This window comes from Ascaphus truei, chromosome 17 (genome assembly GCF_040206685.1).
Source record: "Ascaphus truei isolate aAscTru1 chromosome 17, aAscTru1.hap1, whole genome shotgun sequence".
NCBI lineage: Eukaryota > Metazoa > Chordata > Amphibia > Anura > Ascaphidae > Ascaphus > Ascaphus truei.
Window position 1 is genome coordinate 39941551 of NC_134499.1, and position 19008 is coordinate 39960558.

The following is a 19008-nucleotide window of genomic DNA, read 5'->3' on the forward strand; positions in this document are numbered from 1 at the left end:
AAATCCCGCTCAGCCTCTTACCTATGGACCTTCCAGCCAGCCCCCTGCTTCCCAATGCTAAAACGTATTGCATGATGGTCCCCCCCCCCCCCCCCCAAACTTGCTTGCAAGCCCGAGCAGTCGCTCCAAGCCGCTGCACAAGCCTCAGATAAGTGCAATGGGAATCTGGGCTACTGACCTTTAAGTGGGAAAAGTCAGTGAAACGTATAAAACGAAGGTTTTCTGCTCAAACTCCCGACTCAGCGGAGTTTTCACTGCAGGAAGCAGACTGGGGTTTGAAGACTCCTCCTGTGATGACTGTGCCAGCTGGCAGAGAAGGAATACACCGTGATTTTCTGTGTCACCTCCGGCTGTAATGTTTAATGTTTCTCTGCAGTACTTTGCGGCTCCGTATTCTGCGTTAATCTTTTCAGATGCTACCTGCAAAGTTCCACCTGCTGCCGGAGGAGCCGGCCTTCTAGCACTGAACTGGTTAACAGGAATTGCGAAAGACTGACCAAATTTAAAATCTATTTTAGGAAAACGAAATATCGGGAACCTTGAGCATGGCGGGTGGTGATCCTTATCCAAAGGGAATCGTTTTTACGCTTTTTATTTAGGATAAAATAACAAGATGTGACAGTGAAGCTGTAAATATACACCGCATATATACAGTACCGCATATATACAGTACCGCATATATACCGCATATATACCGCAGTATCTGGACTGAGGAATGTTTTTATATTCATATTTTTAGAGGGCGTACAGAATTACAGTTTGTGGAGATGCCTCTATGTGCGATAAGACAACCAGCACAAGCGGAGGCTTTTTAGCAGAAACATCTACAACTCCTGAACAATAACAGATAGCTGTAATATGCAGTATGGGGCTCTTACAGGAGTGTTTCCTTCTACTCATTTGTTTTTATTTTTACCCCCACCCTTTTTTTTTTTTAACATGGGTGGGTAGCCGGGGGTTCTCCTGAGCTAAACCGCGTTCATTTCAGATCCCGAGACTCCCTGACTCCCGAGATACGTACTGCATCTCCTCCAGGTAAAACTAAATCCCGGTCCTTGTCTGAGGCGAGGTTTTACATACCAGCAAGTAACTGGTTACACCATTCCCGCTTAGTATCTCTAGAACAAGTCACCAGAGCTGAAAATAACACGGTTCAGTTCTGGAGACCCCTTGCTTCCCACCTGTGTAAGTTGCTCCTTTGATCTATGTGAGAGACATAAACTCTGAGACCCTGACGAAGTCCCCAGGGAGAAATGCGTTGGGTAAATTACTCCATGGTATCACAAAAAAAATAGCCAGACCGGAAGGGATTTCCTCAGGCTCGGGCAGCGGAAGGAGCAGTGGGGTTTTCCCATTTGGCTGAGTAGGCTATAGCCTAGAGCGGCAATTTTTGGGGAGAAAATGTGTGTGTGAGAGAGAGCCTTCCCTTTTACGGAGTGGCCCCCTCCTGTAATGTCGCGATGTCATGGCGACACGACATCAAATGATGCCATAATGTCACATGATGCCTCTTTGCCATGACGCCGTGACATCACTAAGGCGTTGGGCTGCTCCCGAGTCTAAGAGTGGCAGAAAGGTAAGTCCGCCGCTGTGAAGAAGGGAGAGCTGGAGATGCAGAAGAGAACGCTGACTTACCGAGCAGGATGTAGCCCGATGTATCTATAACTCTGATTTCGTGATTGTTGCTCTATGTCTCTTATCTCTTCTCTTTCATGAAACAGCGGATTTGGTGACTAAGACATTGAGCCACTGAAAGTTTTTTTATGGGCTGTTAAAGCACTAGAGAAATTTTAGCACTTTAATCACTGGAACTACTGCACTATATTATTGTTTTGATTTTCCCTTTTTCCTCATCTGCATTTCGTGGCTCATAAACCTTAACAATAACGCCTGATAAATAACCCACTTAATTTAGTGCTTACTCTATGTTAAATGTCTACTGTATATTAATTGTTCATTGACAATACATTCATATCTCAAATTAATATTCATAGGAAACGCCATTCCGGTGAGTCGGAAACACTCTCGGGGGGCAGGAATGGAGGAGAAACCCTGTAAAGATAGAGAGATAGGGAGAAGAGAGTCTCTTCCCTGCTGAGGAGTGTTGGAGTCGTACAGAGATAGTAAGAGTAAGCTGTCCGCTCTCCCTGATCTCCAGCCTCACAGGAGAGCGCTGTGATTGCCTCGGAATTTGTGAGCGCTGACAGGTACCGGAACTCACCCCTGCCAGCAGTGCCCTAATGATTTAAATGGTGTGGCGCAATTTGTCAGTGCTTAGCGGCGGTTGCTGAGCCCGGAATTACTCGGGCAGAAGAGCAGGCATGCGGGGGTTAGAAAGGCACAGTTAGGGCGGTGCAGGAGCCCACTCTCTATTGCCCCTCTGCATTTACCTTCCACTGTCCCCCCCATCCACCCTCCACTGACCCTCTCCATTTACTCGGCTGCCCCCCTCGCCCCATTACCCCCTGGGCTCACACATTACACCCTCTCCTCATATAGCCTCAGCCCTCGCCCATAGGCTGCACCAGGTAGGAATGTTCTCTCTTTATGTGCCACTATACATATAAAGTGTAATGTTAGTGTTCTGTATCTATACATTGGAGTGTAAGCTCGGTGCCTATATACCTATATATTAGAGTGTGAGCTTTGTATCTGCCACTGTCAGGGTGTGTAAGCAGGGTGTGTAAGCAGGGTGCGTAAGCACGGTGTAGCGTGGTGGCGGGGGATCCTGACCCTGGGAGAGGTTTTGGTGCCATGTGAAGGTCTTGCTGCGGCACACCGCGCTTTGCGTAGCGCTGCACTTTGTGTGATGCTAATTCTGACTGGCAGCGCTGTGCACTGCGCTCGTGACCACACGCTATGCTAGTTTTAGTCCTTCCAGGTTGCTACCTGAGGAAGGTCCATCGCAAATGACTCAGCGCGAGTGAACCCGGCAGAGGTAGGGGCCCTCTCACCTAGGCCCCCATCCACCGATCGGCCCTGGACAGTTATCCCGGCGTTCCCCTCTTGTCGGCAGCTCTAAACAGCATTGATGTAACGATAAGCCCGAGGAAATAAAGGGTGCACCAGTTGCAAAGCTAATATACCAAGGTTACAGGTCAATGCACCAATTTTGTTTTTAATCAGGAACAGCTGCTTTTTGGTGGAACGAGAGTCATTATGTAAAAATGTTTTATGGTGGTTACGGTTGCAATTCCGTTTCTGCGGGGAGCGCTCCGTCTCTAGCAAGACAACGCAGTCTTCTGCCGCTAAACACCTTCCAGCGCTGGAACAGACCTGCAGTACTGTACATCCTAGTGACCTAGTCCCTATAAAAAGGTTTATGGCAAAAGACTGCTTAGTAAATAGAGCCCTAAATATCCCTGAAACTCATTTTTAACAATTCCAATGTAGATTGTTATGAATTCTCGGGACATTTCGGGATTTGTAATTTTGCACATTGCTCACCAACCACCAGAAAAATGCTGAGTCTACATGAAAAAGTCAGAGCATTGTAGCTTCGTCTTCATCTCACTGCTTAAAATGGGATTTCTTTTCTTCTTCTGCCCTATAAACTGCTGCGTTAACTCTTGGATTTCAATTCGAAAGCTGTCATCACCACAAATGAAACGCATTTTCTGATGCCCGTTTTATTCCGTTATGCAAACTCTGCTTCCGTCGTTCTGTTGAATAAAGCGCACAGCAGCGCTTCTGATTATTTTGCAGTGTAGTCTATTTATTTTAAAATACTATTCTTTTGTATGCCGTGCTGCTGGTATACTCAATGTCATTATTTGCAGAGAGGCGTTAGAAATCTAGCACTATTCTACAAGGAGCAGCGCTTCTACTTGCACAATATGGGTATAATTCCCAAATTCTAAAATGTGGGTGTTAGGCTGGGTCCATGGTGACCGCACGCTCGTGTCCGTGCGCGTAACGTCACCCGCTTTTTAGCTGCAGCGGGGATACGGGGAGGTGTGTCGGGGGGCGTCGCCGTGACATCACGGAGCTGGTTCGGCCTCATTGGGCGAACTGCTCACGTAACCTGGCCGTTGCGCCGTGGAATCAAATGTATTTGATTCCTCGCGCCCCCTCGCGCTGTCGGCCGCGCGTTCCATTGCTGCGATCATTGCCGCAAGGCATTGTGATCGTGCCTCTGTCTAGGTAACTGACTGAATAAAAGCACTGTACAGTGTAGTCCATTTAAGGGGTAAACATTATTTAAAGGTATGACATAATTAGTCTATTTTATCATCATTACAAATTAATATATTACATTATAATCCTGATTGTGTGTTTGCGTGTGTGGGGGGGGAGGGTGTGTGTGTGTGGGGTGGGTGTGTGGGGGGGGAGAGGGTGTGTGTGGGGTGTTGTGTGGGGGGAGGGGTGTGTATATGTGTGTGGAGATAGGGGTGTGGGTGGGTGGGGGGGGGGGAGGGTGTGTGTGTGGGGGTGTATGTGGGGGGGAGGGTGTGTGTGTGTGGGGGGAGAGGGTGTGTGTGGGGAGATGTGTGGGGCGGAGGGTGTGTGTGGGGGGGGGGAGGGTGTGTGTGTGTGTGTGGAGATAGGGGTGTGGGTGGGTGGGGGGGGGAGGGTGTGTGTGTGGGGGTGTATGTGGGGGGGAGGGTGTGTGTGTGTGGGGGGAGAGGGTGTGTGTGGGGAGATGTGTGGGGCGGAGGGTGTGTGTGGGGGGGGGGGGGGAGGGTGTGTGTGTGTGTGTGTGGGGGGGGGATTTAGAGCACTGAAATCGGGAATCCCTGTGTTTGAGTGACTGAGCCCGCAACAGGTTGCTAGCAGCAACAAACATTAATACCTCAGTATTTCTTGTTACCGTAGCAACCTATAATTTTGATGTAAAAGGAATGAAAACGTTGTCTTATATTTTAATCCCAATGGTTTATACCAATGAATCCCTGACTCAGTGAGGAAGGAACAAAAAGGTCAAACAATGAGGGTTGAGTGTACCAAAATATGACATTTTAATGGTAAAGTATGTATCTCCATCGGTGAGACTCCATTGAAGACTAGTGGTCTGCTAGTGCTAAAAACCAACGGGATTAACTTAAAATCAGTGAAACCCCTGAAGAAGTCTGTAACAAACGTGGCAAAACGTGCTTTGGCTTACAGCTGGGGGTTCTGAGTCCCACGAGGAGGAGGACGGTAACGCTGCTAGAGGTGCATCACCAAGCCGGCACGAGAGAGAGAGACAATGCCGGCACGAGAGAGAAACAATGCCAGCACGAGAGAGAGACCATGCCGGCACAAGAGAGAGAGACAATGCCGGCACAAGAGAGAGACCATGCCGGCACGAGAGAGAGACAATGCCGGCATGAGAGAGAGAGAGAGAGAGACAGTGCCGGCACGAGAGAGAGACAATGCCGGCACGAGAGAGAGACAATGCCGGCATGAGAGAGAGAGAGACAATGCCGGCACGAGAGCGAGACAATGCCAGCACGAGAGCGAGACAATGCCGGCACGAGAGAGAGACGATGCCGGCACGAGAGAGAGACAATGCCGGCACGAGAGAGAGAGACAATGCCGGCATGAGAGAGAGAGAGACAATGCCGGCACGAGAGAGAGACAATGCCGGCACGAGAGAGAGAGAGACAATGCCGGCACGAGAGAGAGAGAGCGAGAGAGACAATGTCAGCACGAGAGAGAGAGAGACAATGCCGGCACGAGAGAGAGAGAGACAATGCCGGCACGAGAGAGAGACAATGTCAGCACGAGAGAGAGAGAGAGACAATGCCGGCACGAGAGAGAGAGAGAGAGACAATGCCGGCACGAGAGAGAGACAATGTCAGCACGAGAGAGAGAGAGATTATTCTGGAAGCCAGAGGGTCACGTGGTGATGACTTAGCTCAGATAGTGTCAACTCGCCCTCTTTTCCAAGCACGACAAGGTCTGTTTCTTTTCTTACTTTATTTTGGAGAAAGCAGGGAAATACAGTCTCTTGTGTAGAGGTGTAGGTCTAAATCTCTGTGTGTGCTTAGTAGTAAAGGGAGGTGAAAAGATAATCCTGCAGCACCATTACAGGGGTTACAGAGAGGTACTCACGAGTCCAGGGCAATGGTGGAAAAGGAAAAAGCAATGTATGCTGGGTAGTAAGATAGTCTGGGGACAGACCATCTGTGGGCAGAGCAGAGGGGGAGAAAGCAGACTAGCCCATTAGAGAGAAAGGCTGGGACTGCCATGGCAACTCAAAGGAGTGTCTGGGGAAGCTACAACATGTACCAATAATGTAGCATCTTTAATGCAGCAAGCTGCTGGGAGAGGGGAAATGGCACTGTATTTGTGTGCAGAGCCAAACACATACAGCTGGCACTAAAGAGCTGACAAGCAGGGCTGCGAGGAAAAAGGGGGGGTGAAACAGAAGTGTAGACAGGGGTATACCTGTTCCATGACAGAGACAATGCCGGCACGAGAGAGAGAGAGACAATGCCGGCACGTGAGAGAGAGAGACAATGCCGGCACGTGAGAGAGAGAGACAATGCCGGCACGTGAGAGAGAGAGAGACAATGCCAGCACGAGAGAGAGAAAAAGCCGGCACGAGAGAGAGACCATGCCGGCACGAGAGAGAGACAATGCCGGCACGAGAAAGAGACAATGCCGGCACGAGAGAGAGACGATGCCGGCATGAGAGAGACCATGCCGGCACGAGAGAGAGACAATGCCAGCATGAGAAAGAGACAATGCCAGCACGAGAGAGAGACGATGCCGGCATGAGAGAGACCATGCCGCCACGAGAGAGAGACCATGCCGGCATGAGAGAGAGACAATGCCGGCACGAGAAAGAGACAATGCCATCACAAGAGAGAGACAATGCCGGCACGAGAGAGAGACAATGCCGGCACGAGAGAGATAGACAATGCCGGCATGAGAGAGAGACAATGCCGGCACGTGAGAGAGACAATGCTGGCACGAGAGAGAGACAATGCCGGCACGAGAGAGAGACAATGCCAGCACGAGAGAGAGACAATGCCAGCACGAGAGAGAGACAATGCCAGCACGAGAGAGAGACAATGCCAGCACGAGAGAGAGACAATGCCAGCACGAGAGAGAGACAATGCCGGCACGAGAGAGAGACAATGCCAGCACGAGAGAGAGACAATGCCGGCACGAGAGAGAGAGACAATGCCGGCACGAGAGAGAGAGACAATGCCGGCACGAGAGAGAGACAATGCCGGCACGAGAGAGAGAGAGAGAGAGAGACAATGCCGGCACGAGAGAAAGAGACAATGCCGGCACGAGAGAGAGAGAGAGACAATGCCGGCACGAGAGAGAGACAATGCCGGCACGAGAGAGAGAGACAATGCCGGCACGAGAGAGAGACAATGTCGGCACGAGAGAGAGACAATGCCGGCACGTGAGAGAGACAATGCCGGCACGAGAGAGAGAGACAATGCCGGCACGAGAGAGAGACAATGCCAGCACGAGAGAGAGACAATGCCGGCACGAGAGAGAGACAATGCCGGCACGAGAGAGAGAGACAATGCCGGCACGAGAGAGAGACAATGCCGGCACGAGAGAGACACAATGCCGGCACGAGAGAGAGAGACAATGCCGGCACGAGAGAGAGACAATGCCGGCACGAGAGAGAGAGACAATGCCGGCACGAGAGAGAGACAATGTCGGCACGAGAGAGAGAGAGACAATGCCGGCACGAGAGAGAGACAATGCCGGCACGAGAGAGAGACAATGCCGGCACGAGAGAGAGACAATGCCGGCACGAGAGAGAGACAATGCCGGCACGAGAGAGAGACAATGCCGGCACGAGAGAGAGAGACAATGCCGGCACGAGACAGAGACAATGCCGGCACGAGAGAGAGAGACAATGCCGGCACGAGAGAGAGACAATGTCGGCACGAGAGAGAGACAATGCCGGCACGAGAGAGAGACAATGCCGGCACGAGAGAGAGACAATGCCGGCACGAGAGAGAGAGACAATGCCGGCACGAGAGAGAGAGACAATGCCGGCACGAGAGAGAGAGACAATGCCGGCACGAGAGAGAGAGACAATGCCGGCACGAGAGAGAGACAATGCCGGCACGAGAGAGAGAGAGACAATGCCGGCACGAGAGAGACCATGCCGGCACGAGAGAGAGAGACAATGCCGGAACGAGAGAGAGACAATGCCGGCACGAGAGAGAGAGACAATGCCGGCACGAGAGAGAGACAATGCCGGCACGAGAGAGACAATGCCGGCACGTGAGAGAGACAATGCCGGCACGAGAGAGAGAGACAATGCCGGCACGAGAGAGAGAGACAATGCCGGCACGAGAGAGAGAGACAATGCCGGCACGAGAGAGAGAGACAATGCTAACTAAGCCGTGGATTACATAATTATAAAGACTTTATTCTAGTACGCGTTCATAGTTTGGGCCTAACAGTATACACCAGTTACTGAGGAGACCAAATGGATTTTGTCGCTGCTTCCCGGGGCCTGAGAATCCACATACTGAGGGTTTGAGGCGTCTCAACTTTACACAAAGCCTGGCGAGCAGCTATAGCAGTGTATGAGAATGTCATTATGTATCCATGTATTTATGGGATAATATGTTTATGAATTTGTTCTCTATATTGTATTGAGTATTATTTATTGTGACAGTGCTGTTTTTTGTATACTGAATTTGAAATATAGGAAATTATACAGTCATTTGTTTTTTCATATATGAAATCTCATCTTTAGTGCAGAATGTTTAGTACCCGGCCGTCTCTGTGCCGGGTGTTGTTCCTGATTCTGCTACACCCACCTCCGTATAGTACCAGTCTCTGTGCCGTGCGCTGTCCCTGATTCTGCTACACCCACCTCCGTATAGTACCAGTCTCTGTGCCGTGCGCTGTCCCTGATTCTGCTACACCCACCTCCGTATAGTACCAGTCTCTGTGCCGTGCGCTGTCCCTGATTCTGCTACACCCACCTCCGTATAGTACCAGTCTCTGTGCCGTGCACTGTCCCTGATTCTGCTACACCCACCTCCGTATAGTACCAGTCTCTGTGCCGTGCGCTGTCCCTGATTCTGCTACACCCACCTCCGTATAGTACCAGTCTCTGTGCCGTGCGCTGTCCCTGATTCTGCTACACCCACCTCTGTATAGTACCGGTAGATACATGCGGCAGGGGGGCTGAGCATTCCTCTTATGTTGCTTAATCAATGAGGCCTCGGGCATGGTCAGCGCTTAGGCGCTGACCCGTGCTGAGGCGCGCTGGTGCTTACCAGTGAGCCCCTGCAGCCGCAATGAGAGCGGCTTTAGCAGGGGCTCGCGCACGCTTCCGCAAGCGTGGGTCTTAGGAGAATTTTAGATTCAAGCGCTCAAGGGAGCGCAGGGCTGGTCACGTGAGCGGTTCGCCCAATGAGGACAAACCAGCTCCGTGACGTCACTGGCCCGCCCCCCCCCCCCCAGGCGGCGCGCTAACCAAGGCCAGGGAAAGCACCCGCTTTCCCTCAGCCTCAGCGCGCCTCCATACGGCTGCTGCAACCCTGGACGCAGCCTGACAGTTCTATAGTAACATAAGATTAACACCTGAAGGGATTGCATTCAGAGGTTGATCTTCAATGCAAAAAGGATTCTTCTTCTATGTGTAATTCCAGGAGGTGTCTCCAGGGTTGTTATATAAAGGCTTTCAGTAGAAGGGCGCATTGTTTCTGTGAATTAGTGAGAACAGATATCCCGAAATCTTGCAGTCCGAGCAGACATCTGCCAAACAAAGATACCATTTGTAAGATGAAGGAGGCAGGTGAAGTACTGTAAACTGCTGAGCCAGATTACATCTGTCTGTTTCATGCCCCAGAAAAGGCACTGTGAAAAATATCAGCAGAAGGGAGACCCTGCTCCTTTTGTCCGGGGGGAGGGGGAGAATATTTCCTACTGGACAGAATATATCTCCTTTCTTATCCTCGATCCGTAGCGGCAATATGCTATCTGCAATATTAGCAGTGCAGCTTTCCCCTGGTGACCTGTTGGCTATACGTGCCATGCACAAATAAGTACAAGTATCCTGGGGCCCGGAGGTCCCTGAGTGTCAGGCAAGCAGGGGTCAGCCCTGCAAGCTTCCAAATCTATACTTTATAAGGGGGATTGCTGCTTCAAGAAGACATCATAATACTGTAATTATAGGTTATTGGTTATTGTATCACTCAACTAATATGCAATTGATAATGATTGCAATCAAAGCATTAGTTTAACTTGTGCTTGGAATTCTAATTCCACTTGTATCCTCGAACATTGCTGCCCACACGTGAGTATGAATCGCAATGAGTATATGCCTAAAGAAGATTGCCTTTGATTTTATAGATCTGACAAATACAAATTTAAATTCCTGTGCAGAACCTCTTTTTCAGCAAACAGACTCGGAGGTGCTGTAGCATTTGGATCATCAGCGACTTTTGGGTTGTTATCCTACAGATATTCCAAGTTTGTCCCATCGGGGCTGCTGAACATGACGTGTGCTCCTGCAAAGCTTTGTACAGCATGTTAGGCTTTGGTCCCGCTGCGGCCGCGGTCCACCAGCTGCCTGCCTCCGGTCTGGATGTGCCCGCTGGCTCCTTCCGGCGTGGCTGACTGCGTGCTGTGACACGTCAGCCAGCCGGAGCTACAAGGAGCTTGTGGTTTCGGCGAGTGCTGCATCACATGACACGCAAGGCAGCCAATCCAATTCCCCCCCCCCCCTGCTCCGATCCCCCCCTTCCGATCCCCCCCCGTTCCGATTCCCCCCCCTGCTCCGATCTCCCCCCCAGCTCCGATTTCCCCCCCCCCCGTGTGTGTGTGTGTGTGAGTTGCTGAGGGGCTGATTGAGGGGCTGTAGTGCTGCGCTGTGCTGTGGGGCTGTGTGATGGTCCCACCCCCCTCACGTCATGGACGCGCCCCCCACCCGTTTTGGCCACGCCCCCCGCGCCGTAAAAAATTCACTACAGACCGCAGATCGCGGTACAGTGAATTGCACGTGCCGCCGGCAAGCAAGGCGGCTGTGCGGGCGCGTGCAGAGGGGGCTTAGCCTTATACTTCCTAAGAAGCGTTTTAGTTTAATCAAAGGGAATATTGTGATGCACTTTTAGTGCATAAATACACTGGGCGTGACGCATAGAGTAACTTCATGGTGACAAACGGCAGAGCACAAAGTACAGTTTGCACGGGAAGCATTTGTGTGTCTTGCACAAGTTTCCTAAAACCTGATTTGCCCCACTTGCATATACTGTATTACAGGGGTGTTCAAGCCCAGCTTTAGCACAGGTGGCTCAATCAGTCCCTGCTTCAGCACAGGTGGCTCAATCAGTCCCTGCTTCAGCACAGGTGGTGCAGTCTTTGACTGAGCCTCTGATTGAACCCCCTATGCTGAAGCTGGGATATTTTGAAAACCTGACCTGTTGAGGGAAGGATGGGGGTGAGGGTGGCTTGAGGACTGGAGTTGAGCACCCTGCTTTATCAGACAGTCATACAACCACATAGAAGGATTTGGGTGATAACTTGCAAATAAGCACAGTGTCGTTTAGCTACCTCCCCATTGTGAACATGGATAGCCAAAAGTGATGCACTTACTGCGCTCATTACCGGGAATTCTCACCTGCAGCTTTATCACTGTGTGATATGTTACAACAGGGGTGAGCAAACTTTTTATGCCGAGCCCCCCTTTTCATCCATGAAATTTCTCGGGCCCCCCCTGCCTGATGTAATCAAAATCACATGACGTCAGCGCACGTGAGCTGGTTCAGCCAATGAGGGCGAACCCGCTTTGTGACGCCCCCGCCACGCGTCTACAATCTCCTGCAGCCAAATTCACAAATCGCTTGGGCTGCAGGCGTGCGCGCAGGCAGTATACTAGTACTGGATCACTGTTTATTTTATTGTTTGCTGGCCTCTGGTAATATGTTTTTTTCTGGTGCACAAAGGCAGTCCATTTGAGGGGGCATTCATCCACCTCTTAGCTACATCCCTTCCCTCTCCCATTTGCTTTCCCCAGTGTCATCCACTCCTACCTACCAGATTTATGTATTATTTATTTATTCCTGTTTTAAACGTTGCCCAGGGATCAGGGAACCCCATAACCAAACTCAAGGGGGGTACTGATGAATCTCCCCTGCTGATCAATACTCCGAAGTGACCCCTCTGACCCAAAGAAGAACCCTCAGCCCCCCAAAACTCATCCTCCCAAGCCCCTCAATTCTGCCATCTCTGCCTGACCTTCATCCCACTGTTTAGCCATTGAGTCTCTCCCTCCCCCAAGTGTCTCTCCCTCCCCTTGCCCAGTGTCTCTCTCTCACCTTCCCCCCAGTGTCTCTCTCCCACCTCTCCATCCCCCTCCCCCCAATGTCTCCCACCTCTCCATGTCTCTCTCCCCCTCCCCCCTCCCCCCAACATGTCTCCCACCTCTCCATATCTCTCCCCCCAATATTTCTCCCACCTCTCCATGTCTCTCTCCCCCTCCCCCCAATATGTCTCCCACCTCTCCATGTCTCTCTCCACCTCCCCCCAATATGTCTCCCATCTCTCCATGACTCTCTCCCCCTCCCCCCAATATGTCTCCCACCTCTCCATGGCTCTCTTTCTCTCTCCCTCCCCCCAATATGTCTCCCACCTCTACAAACACAACACACAAATACTTACTTTCACTTTTAAGCCTGCTTCAGTCCCCCATGTACGCTGAAAACTGGGACAGGAGGAGGAGGGGCTGTCTGTGTGCAGAGAGAAGCCCCGCCCCCACAGCAAGGCAGACATCACACAGAAGCAGCCTCTGCACGGAGCTTCTGGCCGCCCGTGCACAGCTCTGCCCGCCCCCAGGTTTCCCCGCATGCAGCCCGCGCCCCCCCTACATAATCGTGCGCCCCCCCAAGGGGGCGCGCCCCACAGTTTGCGCACCGCTGTGTTACAACATGGTGACTGATATTTGCTGAACATGTGCAAAACATTGCATGCGTTTTATCCACATAAGGCTGCGTCCATAGTGGATCAGACGGCGCGAGCGTCATCGATCGCGCCAAATCCAAACCAGTGGAGGCCAATGCGCATGTCCATAGTGTGTGCACGTGAGCGCCTAGGCGGCCGATGCGTGGCGGACACGTGCTGGTTTGTCTTTACCGCGTGACGGCTGGGTCACGTGCATGGTCCAGCCAGAGAGGGCGAACCGCTCACGTGATGTCATGGGCACGCCCCTCGCCACGCCCTCAACACGCCCCCCACCGCCCAACCCTGCAGGACACAGATCTCGGCAAGTACAGGCGTGTGTGATGTCACGCGCTCGGTCGCGAGCTTGCGTGTCTGTGCTATGTCCGAGGCCTAAGGGTCAGAACCCCGAAGTCCGGCCTCAATATCATGTTACCTAATGTAAATCCTAACAGCCGTTATTTCCTCACAAAGATATATATATATATATATATATATATATACGCAAAAACAGGCATTGCACACCTCATTAGCATAACATTACGCTACTGTAGCACAACATTGTGTTATCCGGCAATAAGTAACTTTGTGTTAAGTATTAGCCACCCAGTACCTGAAATATAGGTTTTGGGAGAGTAAGGGGTTCAAATGATCTCCCTCACCACCTTTAGGTGTGACATCACTAACGTAATGTTACGTCCCCGCGTTACGTCCCCGCGTTAACCTTAGCAGAGCTTGGTGGACATGGGATGTGAGTGGGAACGGCCGTTATAGATAACGCAATGCTGATTCCGGATGAAAACATGACTTAACATGATGGTATTTGAGGATACACATTGAGGAATAACATACATGATGTACATTTACACCAGGTTAGCGCCACGTTAAATCACTTCATGGGCTCTGTGAATCTGGGCCTAAGTGTGTAACACACGTGCTCTCATTAGCTGAAGGCTCGGAATTTCCACCAATAGGAACTGAGTGAAAGACAACGGAACACTGCGCTCTGACCGTTACTGACAGTCAGACCAGAAAGAAACTATTACACAAACCTCAGGCACAGCAGAGACAGGAGAGGGTCTCTGGGAGACGGGAGAGGGTCTCTGGGAGACAGGAGAGAGTCTCTGGGAGACAGGAGAGGGTCTCTGGGAGACGGGAGAGGGTCTCTGGGAGACGGGAGAGGGTCTCTGGGAGACGGGAGAGAGTCTCTGGGAGACAGGAGAGGGTCTCTGGGAGACGGGAGAGGGTCTCTGGGAGATGGGAGAGGGTCTCTGGGAGACGGGAGAGAGTCTCTGGGAGACAGGAGAGGGTCTCTGGGAGACGGGAGAGGGTCTCTGGGAGATGGGAGAGGGTCTCTGGGAGACAGGAGAGAGTCTCTGGGAGACAGGAGAGGGTCTCTGGGAGACGGGAGAGGGTCTCTGGGAGACGGGAGAGGGTCTCTGGGAGACAGGAGAGAGGGTCTCTGGGAGACGGGAGAGAGTCTCTGGGAGACGGGAGAGGGTCTCTGGGAGACGGGAGAGGGTCTCTGGGAGACGGGAGAGGGTCTCTGGGAGACAGGAGAGAGTCTCTGGGAGACAGGAGAGGGTCTCTGGGAGACGGGAGAGGGTCTCTGGGAGACAGGAGAGAGGGTCTGTGAATCTGGGCCTAAGTGTGTAACACACGTGCTCTCATTAGCTGAAGGCTCGGAATTTCCACCAATAGGAACTGAGTGAAAGACAACGGAACACTGCGCTCTGACCGTTACTGACAGTCAGACCAGAAAGAAACTATTACACAAACCTCAGGCACAGCAGAGACAGGAGAGGGTCTCTGGGAGACGGGAGAGGGTCTCTGGGAGACAGGAGAGAGTCTCTGGGAGACAGGAGAGGGTCTCTGGGAGACGGGAGAGGGTCTCTGGGAGACGGGAGAGGGTCTCTGGGAGACAGGAGAGAGTCTCTGGGAGACAGGAGAGGGTCTCTGGGAGACGGGAGAGGGTCTCTGGGAGATGGGAGAGGGTCTCTGGGAGACAGGAGAGAGTCTCTGGGAGACAGGAGAGGGTCTCTGGGAGACGGGAGAGGGTCTCTGGGAGACGAGAGAGGGTCTCTGGGAGACAGGAGAGAGTCTCTGGGAGACAGGAGAGGGTCTCTGGGAGACGGGAGAGGGTCTCTGGGAGACAGGAGAGAGGGTCTCTGGGAGACGGGAGAGGGTCTCTGGGAGACGGGAGAGGGTCTCTGGGAGACGGGAGAGGGTCTCTGGGAGACGGGAGAGGGTCTCTGGGAGACGGGAGAGGGTCTCTGGGAGACGGGAGAGGGTCTCTGGGAGACAGGAGAGAGTCTCTGGGAGACAGGAGAGAGTCTCTGGGAGACAGGAGAGGGTCTCTGGGAGACGGGAGAGGGTCTCTGGGAGACAGGAGAGAGGGTTTCTGGGAGACGGGAGAGGGTCTCTGGGAGACGGGAGAGGGTCTCTGGGAGACGGGAGAGGGTCTCTGGGAGACGGGAGAGGGTCTCTGGGAGACGGGAGAGGGTCTCTGGGAGACGGGAGAGGGTCTCTGGGAGACGGGAGAGGGTCTCTGGGAGACGGAGAGGGTCTCTGGGAGACGGGAGAGAGTCTCTGGGAGACATGAAAGGGTCTCTGGGAGACGGGAAAGGGTCTCTGGGAGACGGGAGAGGGTCTCTGGGAGACGGGAGAGGGTCTCTGGGAGACGGGAGAGGGTCTCTGGGAGACGGGAGAGGGTCTCTGGGTAACACATCACATCCTTGCTCTGTTACTGACTTTCTTGTCATTGTTTAAGTGGCTCACATGATGTTTCATACTGTATATATAGCACAGTAAGTAAATACATAATGTCCTGCAGTCTACAAGGTGGAAGATTCCCTTACAAAGAAGACGCTGAGACCTTGAGACGCAGGCCGGAAATATTTTCTCTGCACTGTTTTCTCTGGCACGGTCAGTGGATCAAAAGTGGCCAACTCCAGTCCTCAAGGGCCTCCAACAGGTCAGGTTTTCAGGATATCCCTGCTTCAGCACAGGTGGCTCAATCAGTGGCTGAGTCAATGATTGAGCCACCTGTGCTGAAGCAGGGATATCCTGAAAACCTGACCTGATGGTGGCCCTTGAGGACTGGAGTAGGCCATCCCTGCACTAGACAATCCTTTATAACCTGATTACCTCAGCGTTATGAGGGCAGCCATTTTAATTGAGTTACTTGCCGCACACTGAAGTTACAGCAGCAATCCTGCATTGTATACGATGTTTGTTTTTATATATTTACACATATTACGTGAACCGGGCTCATCGGTGCTTTCCCTGATGTCTGTGTATCTCCTGGTTCCACAGCATTGAGGCCGGTACCACCACGGTCCGCCAGGCAAACTAGGGAAACAATATGGCCTCCAGGTCAGGGTTTGTTCCTTGGGCCGATAGGAAAGAGGTAACGTCGTTGGAAGATGATATTGTGGTTTTCTTTTGGTGACCATGTTCGTAGTTTTGTTGCATTAAAACAGGCACAAAAATACTACAAATATCTCCAGGACCAAGGAGGCCTCGGGTGTCAGGAGCAGGGCCGCAGACAGATTTTCCGGGGCCCAGGACTACAGTTCTGACCCCTCCCCGAAAAAAAAACCTTCCCATCCCCCAATGCAAACAATTTGTGGAAGCTCGGCAGCGTGGGATAGAGAGAGGAAAGGTCCTGCAGGCAGCTGGGAGCCGGGGTCTGGCCACGACCAGCAGCAGGGCTTGGCCAGAGGTCGGGGGACACCAGCTGTCCCCCCCACTCAGCGGCCCTGGTCAGGAGACCCCCAAGTGTTGGTAAGACTAAAAGAACGACCAGCTGCTTTAACGTGGTTCTGTGTTAAGTTCTGTGAGATGCACAGTATCTAAAAACATGTTTGTTGCATTATGTAGCAGTACCGCACTTTGTATCAGCGAGTCAGGGTTGGATGATTGAATGGACCATTGTATTAAACTCCCAAATTGTGCCCCTCGATACACATCAAACTTTTATTATTTCTTCTGCTTAGGTCTATCTTATGTATAAAAGGTGTTAATCAGGCTCATTAATTGACTCAGATCTTTTAGATACAGAGGTTTAAACTACCTCTGATCTGATATATATATATAGACCCCTATTCATGCTGTGACACTTGTTTATTGGAAGATTACTCTGTTTATGACAGAACACCATTCACGTTTTTATCCCGAGAAGAAATGTTGATGTAAAATAAAAAGACCACGTTCTCTGTACTTTGGGAATGATCGTCCAGAGAGGCGAAGGTTCCCTGAATCTGCTTAGAACTCACTCCTGCTCAATGCAACGTCGCAGCCTTCTTGGGCAGGGATGGGCAACTCCAGTCCACAAAGGCCAGGTTTTTAGGATACCCTGCTTCACACAGGTGGCTCAATCAGTGCTCAGTCTCAGCCTGATGCAGTGAAACCTGACCTGTTGATGGACCTTGAGGACTGGAGTTGCCCAACCCTGCCCTAACTCCTCCCCTGTATAACCACTCCTCCAGTTTCTCACCAGAGAACCTCCCATAATGCATCGATGCTAAAAGATGCCTGTCTCTTACCTTCATGGAAAGCTCGCACCTAGCCCCCCGAAAGAAGCGCGCACTGTATACTCTGTGGGGTTTCATGTTGTGCTGCATTTTGACTTTCTAGTCCCAAACAGAAAAAGTTATTACCTTGTGTTTTGAAATGGAGCAGCTGCGTGCTAAGCGGTATTGCGCTCAATAATCCGTGCGTTACCGGGGCCATGTACACCCCAGCATTTGCTTGCAATGCACTGCAGGTCCCTCGCGCAGAACATAGGGTAGTGCTTTTTCAGAGTGCTGTATAGACACTTTTTCTGCTCAACGAAGCACGAAACTCTATAGGATTGCTCAGTGATAATCTCTTATTTATGCCCTAAATGCATAACCTCCTGTTTATTGATTATTAAAGCAACAAATCCATGTAGTCATCATTCCCTTTACTGTGTTCATTTCCAGGTCAGTGTAAAAGATTGCTACCACCTGAATCGGGCTCTTTCCACATTGTGCATGGAAATGGTTCCTCTGTTGGCACAGTCATAATGTTTCAATGTTCCTCCAAGCATCAACTTACTGGAGAAGGATTAAGCACCTGTGTCTGGAAGGGAAACACTACTTTGTGGACAGCAGGGACCCCAACATGCAAACGTAAGGATATGTGCAGACAGACGGCGTGCTTATTATCGTACGGTATTTCTGAGAAGGCCTTTGCTTAACAGTTCTTCGATTTTCTGTCTTTTCCCCCAAAATTGCTTCCTATAGGGAATTGTATATTTTCATGGATCTTATTTGCTTGCAGTTGTAACGTCATGTTGCAATAAAATTCAGAAAATGAAAATCTTTCCATTGGTCCTGTAATTGGACCGAAACGGCGATGGACTAAATAAATCCCTTTTGTTTCGTTAAAAGTACCCGTGAGTGCTTAGTTTCGATTTTCGATGAGTATGGCTTGCTCATGCTAATGCAGCCAGGCAAGTTTATTTTTATACATGCTATATATGCACCGTGTTTAGGAAGAACGGGACCCCATTCGTTTTTCATCAAATCTTATATATTTCTCGCACAATTGTAGGTCTGTTATGTAGATTAACAGTATATAAGAAGCACGATGTAGACAATAAACTGATGTTAACTAAACTGATGTCACTATTATGTTAACAGATGCACTGCGGGAGGTTCGTGTTGATTAAACGAGAAATATAATGTGCTTATCTTCTTCGCTAAACACTATTTTGTAACTACGCATGTTATGAGGTCATCACGCCATCACCAATTCCAAATAATATTTATTACATTATCAAATAATTCATAAATGTAATAATCTACTGTGACAGACCTATAATTGCGCACATTTTCATGAAAATGTACTGATTTTTCTGCAAGATATGCCAAAAAATAAAAGGGGGGTTCTGATTTTTCTCAACACTGTGTGTGTGTGTGTGTGTGTGTGTGTGTGTGTGTGTGTGTGTGTGTGTGTGTGTGTGTGTGTGTGTGTGTGTGTGTGTGTGTGTGTGTGTGTGTGTGTGTATACACACAGTTTTCACACCACTGTACATACAGTACTGTTTGATTGTATATTATATCGACATATGTAGGTTGAGTGCACTATAAGGGGTTATTTTGGGGTACTTTTGCAGTCTCT

The 19008-nt window shown here is 50.8% G+C and overlaps 1 protein-coding gene across 2 annotated transcripts in view; it reads left to right on the plus strand.

Moving 5' to 3' along the window:
• The window catches only part of SUSD3 (sushi domain containing 3), a 50991-nt gene that overhangs the window by 11858 nt on the left and 20125 nt on the right, over positions 1-19008 (plus strand). For both annotated transcript variants that reach the window (XM_075574903.1, XM_075574902.1), the window contains exon 2: positions 17826-18014. In XM_075574903.1, coding sequence (XP_075431018.1) covers positions 17826-18014 — 189 coding nt within the window. The remainder of the gene's footprint in view (positions 1-17825; positions 18015-19008) is intronic.